Source organism: Coregonus clupeaformis, chromosome 37 (genome assembly GCF_020615455.1).
Source record: "Coregonus clupeaformis isolate EN_2021a chromosome 37, ASM2061545v1, whole genome shotgun sequence".
Taxonomy (NCBI): Eukaryota; Metazoa; Chordata; class Actinopteri; order Salmoniformes; family Salmonidae; genus Coregonus; species Coregonus clupeaformis.
Window position 1 is genome coordinate 24,832,510 of NC_059228.1, and position 6,000 is coordinate 24,838,509.

Below are 6,000 nucleotides of genomic sequence, written 5' to 3' on the forward strand. Positions count from 1 at the left end.
CGCCCACATCTATTTCCATCAATGATGTCATTGCTGCTGTAGCACTTGCAGTATTCTGACTCTCTGGGCTATTCTTGCATATAAACATTACAGTTGGAGCTTAACAACAACACCCCCTAAAGACAAACTCAACAGAAAGAGATCTAGACCTTGTTTTCAGTTTAACGCCCCCCAGTCCTCCTTGATCAAATTAAACATTTTAAAACGATTCTGTTGCATGTGTACAACTTAAAATAGCTATTTTTTAATCACTCGAGTGCTCATCAGGTCAGGCACGAGTTTCCTTTTACTGTTTTAGCTTCTCACATCCTAACCATGTGACTAAAGCGCCAGAGGAAGTAGAGGTAATGTTTTACTGAGGTAGCGTGTGTGGTTTAAATGTGACTCATCTTAATACTATAAAGTTCTCTATTGAAACTCTTTTGAAATATCGAAGAATGGAAGTCACAAAATGGTAGCTCCTCCCACCACAGAACAAAGCGGTGGGTGAGAGTTCAGTGTATAGAAACATTCCCACTCCCTCTGTTGCCCAAGGCCAGTGGGAGGGATGTGTATTGTTCCCTCGTTCCACCCTCCACCTTTCCTCGCCTCCTCCTCTCCTCTCTTCCCCTCCCAGCAACAGATGAAGGTCTTTCTATGTACTGTCATGCCCTGGGCCTGGTTTCCTGTTCTAAACCTCTATCTGAATCTGCACAAGCTGTCCTCCATCACAGAGACCTGCTGTGTGTGTGTGTGTGTGTGTGTGTGTGTGTGTGTGTGTGTGTGTGTGTGTGTGTGTGTGTGTGTGTGTGTGTGTGTGTGTTTATTTGTGTGTGCATGTGTTTGTGTGTGCATGTGTGTATTTGTGTGTGTACTACCCAGTGTGTACATTCTCTCTCCCTCCTCCCTCGTGTGTGTGTGTGTGTGTCAAATATAGTCTTGGTTGAGTCACACTGAGTAATCCAGCTGTATCAGATCCACAAAGCTTGTCTTTTGTGTTCCCTATTTGAGTTCAAATGAAGCATACATAATGGAGAACGCACACAGACGTGACTAGCTGACTGGACATTGTTGAATGATTGACATGTCAAATTGACACATTACGGTATGTGTGTCGTTGCAGCTGTTTGGGAACTGGGAGGCTCAGATGAGGAGGATCATAAAGCTGATCGCCGGGGGAGGCCTGTCAATCACCGGCTCCCACACGATGTGTGGAGACTACCTGTACAGTGGCCACACAGTCATTCTAACGCTATCATATCTCTTTATCAAAGAGTGTAAGTATTACATAGACACAACCATGCTAACGCTAACCTATCTCTTTATCAAAGGGTTAAAGTAGTCTACAGATTTACCGTCATGCTAACACCATCACTTTACTCTATCATTATAAGCTTAGCACGTCTCTCTGTCCTTTCACCATTTTTCTGTTCTCTTCTCTTTCACAATCTGAGATGACCAGTTGGCTGTTTTCCACTGCTCATACAAAGGTTTTAGAATTTCTGAAATGGCTTGCTCAAGCAATAGAGAGATAAGCCAATGTCTTGTGTAAACAGTGGTGTCACATGATGTTGTTGAACTGTACTGTTGTGACATTAGCCACGTGTTTTATGCTGCAGTGACATCTAGTGGATGGTTGTGGAAGTCTGGTTTGAAAGACTACATAGTTTGTTCCAAAGCAATGTGTTAGGTAAATGCATTTCATTGTTGGTTATTGAAACAAAATAATGTCTCTGTATATTCCATTAACCCTTCACTGTCTCTCGCTGTTGTCAGATTCCCCTAAGAGGTTTTGGTGGTACCACTGGTTCTGCTGGACTCTGAGTGCGGTAGGCATCTTCTGCATCCTGCTGGCCCATGACCACTATACTGTGGACGTGGTGGTAGCTTATTTCATCACAACACGTCTCTTCTGGTGGTACCACACCATGGCCAACCAGCAGGTGGGGAGCCAACACGCCTGTCTCCATTATCGAATGTTAATGTAGCTTATTTTAGCTTAAGTGGCACAATTCTACTTGTATTTATTTTCTCTGTTGTGTTTTCATTCAGGCGCTGAAAGAGAAGTCCCAGAGTAACCCGTTCTCCAGAGTCTGGTGGTTTCGACTGTTCCAGTACTTTGAGGAGAACGTCAAGGGCATTGTCCCTCGAAATTATCAGCTGCCGTGTTCATGGCGATCGTCTCCGTGGAGCCTGGGGGTAAAGTACAGCAGAGTGGACACCCAGTGACCCAGGTCACGTGACAGGGGTGGGAGCTGAGTGAGAGACTTCCTGAAATTGTGATCCTCTGAAAGAGATGGGAGATGGTGGCATGTCGTCAAGCCAGTGCTGTTCCCTTGACCTGTAGGGCTCATATCAGAAAAATCCCTGTCCTGGCTAGCACTGTGACCGTAGTCTTACTTTAGCTCTACAAATAATTGTATTTTGGAAAAGGTTTTTGAAAACGTAGCGCACTACTTTGATCATGTATGTTTTTCTTGGAACACTTTGCAATTGCTGCGTTGTCTGCAGCAGATCTGGTTAATATTTCAATATTATATTTCAATTATTTTTGTTCGTTTTGACCATGGCTGTAACAAGTAGTTTAGACTCTTTTTCTCTGAAAATAATTGGAGCAATTCTGGTCCGATAAGGTCTACCAAGTGCAAATCAGGTCACTGAAATGTTTATTTGATAACCAAAATGCCATACGTTGTCTGGGGGAGTTTTAGATGCAAAACATTTTTTTCTTTTTTAACAAATTACTTTTGTCAACTACAACATGGCAATGGTGCAAAAAAATATTTTTTTTCTAACAATTGCAACTTTATTTTTCAAAACAAATAATGTCCCAAAAAATATTTTTAGATTTTTACCTTTTTCAAGATTGAATGCTGAAAGCAGAAGAATCTGTGGTATTTAGAATTTTTCCAGTGCCTTCCTTAGCTTGATTGTACTATGTGTCTGTGTTCCTCTGCCTCGCGCGTGTCTGTCTGGCTGCCCACAAGATCGGCATGAGGCGGTTCCAAATGATCATTCAAGTCTTGTTCGAATGAATGTAAGAATAATAATGCCAGCCTTGTATGGTAATTAGTCTTCCCAAAACCAAAAACAGTGAGATGAGTGAAATGTCCTGTCTATTTATTTATGTTTTCATATATAATTATTTTTTCCATAGCCGGTGCTGTTATAGCAGTTATTGAAGGACCGTTAAGTTGTTTAGTAATGTCCTAATAATTGAATGACCCTTAGCCAGTCTTGACCGTGTTCTAATCTTGTTCCAATCCTATTCCAATCATGTCCTTGCAAGACAGTAGTGCATAGCTGCGGTCCTAGAGGGTGTTCAGTCCTCTAACATGTCATTAAGACTTTAAATCTCATTGGCTTGCTAATCATCTTGTATCAAAGGTCTAGATTAGTTGCTAACTTTGAAAGAATGATGAAAACCAGGAAACCCTCTGGATCTCAAGGACTGAACTGGAGTTGTGTCTTTGTAAGAGATACTGAATCCCTCTTTTGTCAAACAGTGTTCTCCATACAGACCCACAATGCATCTTTCTGGCTGTTGTAGACTTGGCCAATAGAGCAGTGTGTTCCTGAATGCAGCCTGCCAGAATGTCTTACTGATAAATAGGGCCGGGACGACAACAGTATCGCAATATGTTTTCCTTTGCAAAAATGAAAACCCGAAGCAGATCACGTCTTCGGTCCTTTTAAAAACCTGCTGTATGTAAAATATTGTGTGCTATAGCTTGGAAAATAAATACATGTGACTATAGATGACATCATAATGATGTATGTTTCCAACATTAGGACTGTTTTCCTTAAGAAGTTAATTCCACTTTGTGTTTTGTTTCCCTGCCACGATACTAAGGATTATCGTGATACTGGTATCGTCCCGGCCCTACTGATAAAGAAAAGCTTCTTGGGGTATTTATCTCTCTTATTGACCTACATGTTGATCTTAGTGCGATTCAGTGGTGATATGCCATCTCTGAACTTTGACAAATGTATAGGGCTTTTGAATGTTGACTTGTTTAAAAACAGAAGTTTGAGGCAAAGTTTCTGAGAGGTTAACTTGAGGTTGAAAGGGGACGTTGGTAATTACGATCATGTATTGGTACTGTCCTGAATTACATTGGCTGGCAAGTTTGTGCAATGCCAAAAATACTTTAGTCACAACTACCTACTAAAGAAGCTTACAAATTGTACAAAGCTAATGGGGTTATCAAGTGGGCGATAGGGGCCAATTGCACAGTACTGGGGATCTAATGTACGGACACATCCACACAACAGACAACGTACTGATTACCATGAATGTGAAAATGGTCTCTAATGGTCCTCGATACACTTGTGCATTTAAAATGATTTGTGTTACCATTCCAACAGCACAACATGTTTTCTCTGTAGTACAGCTGGATCGAGACTAAGAAATGACCTCAGTTCAGCTGTCTGACTGGAGAGACTGAACTGGTAATAACATGGCACTTTCTGTTATGAAAAACATGCAACATGGCCCAGTTAAATGGAACTGAATGGTGAGACAGGACAGGTTAATATAATGGACCTCAATTGTATTTACTCTTTAAAAAGAGTTCTAGCCTCTAATCATTGTTGTACATTTTTATGTCATGATGTTTTCCTCTGGTGTCCTAAAGAGTAGCAGTACTAAATCGATATTGATGACATCATTTGAATGCTGAATTGATGTGCTATTTCTTCTAATGATGAATGTCTTGAAGACAAATGTAATTTTGCCTCTTAGCTTGAGAAGGAGGCAGCGGTGGTTGTCCTCTAAAGAAAAGGTTGGGACACCTTCGTTGAAGGGGTATAAGACCATATGTTTATGGCTAAAGTTGATGTACTTTAATATAATGAGTTTAGCATGTACCCATGTGACAGACACATTGCTGGTATCTTATTGACAGCTTCGGCTATGTCAAAAGTTTATGAATGTGAATGGCAGATCAGATGTCTATGTAGGCTTATTGATGTAAACCTCTCTAAAGCCATCTATAGCTGTAACATGAGAGGAGTTTGGGGATATTCCCCCTTAGCCCTTTAATACAGACATTTCTGTCTTAAAAAGGAAGCCAGTAGTGGTGGAATGTTTGAACCATTTCTGAAATCCTTCGATATTTGATGCACACACATTAAGGGCCATATTTTGACTTGAAGTGCACATACCTAATTTAAACTGGGCAGTGAAAGTCGGAATATGTGCCTTGATAAATATAACACATTTTTGTATCCTGGCCATAGTTTGGGAGAGAAATTAGTCCATGGTTGCAAACTAAGCTGGAAAAACTGTTTTATTTTAGAATAATGACAGCTAATGTAATTATGTATGTTTATTTTGTGTGAATCAACAATACAATTTGTCATGTTTTTTTTTTGTGTATACCAGATGGTTGTAAGCTTTGATAAATTAATAGGACAGAGAATTATATCTGGTAGGCTTTCAAATAAAACAATTTATTAATTCAGCATTTTAGCAGTGTCCTCTGTCCATGATTGGAAGCTGTGGCCAGACGGAACCCAAGATTGTTGTGGTCTTATGTCCCACCCCGACGAAGAATGGTGTAACACAGGGGTTCCCAAACTTTTCACTGGGGGGGGGGAGCATCCCACAAATATTTTGTCATGGGGTGCAGAGAGAATTTGCAGTTTTAAAGCTCATTTTCTTGCAATTCTATACATTTTGCCATGTCTATTGTGCATGCGTTCATGTGATATTTGAGTGACTCAAACATTACAACAAAATCTATGGAGAAAAAATAAATACATTGTCAAAGACTCCACTGCTGCTACTCAAATCAAATCACATTTTATTGGTCACATACACATATGTCGACCGCATGCCCCACAGTTTGGGAACCACTGTGACCGTGGGAGCAAATGTTGCAATGCACTGAAGGGGGTGCAATTACACAAATATTCTAATAACTTTTCAACATGCAGTACTTGCACTACCTATGGGCTTTCCTCTGTAATGATTGTGTAAATCTCTATGTACACTACATGACTAAAAGTGTGTGGACA

The 6,000-nt window shown here is 40.5% G+C and overlaps 1 protein-coding gene across 2 annotated transcripts in view; it reads left to right on the forward strand.

The window, feature by feature from the left end:
• Positions 1-5,445, forward strand: part of LOC121553764 (phosphatidylcholine:ceramide cholinephosphotransferase 1) — a 42,414-nt gene extending 36,969 nt beyond the window's left edge. For both annotated transcript variants that reach the window (XM_041867141.2, XM_041867142.2), the window contains exons 4-6: positions 1,103-1,256; positions 1,756-1,922; positions 2,032-5,445. In XM_041867141.2, coding sequence (XP_041723075.1) covers positions 1,103-1,256; positions 1,756-1,922; positions 2,032-2,208 — 498 coding nt within the window. In that variant the 3' untranslated portion in view covers positions 2,209-5,445. The remainder of the gene's footprint in view (positions 1-1,102; positions 1,257-1,755; positions 1,923-2,031) is intronic.
• Positions 5,446-6,000: the final 555 nt, after the last annotated feature.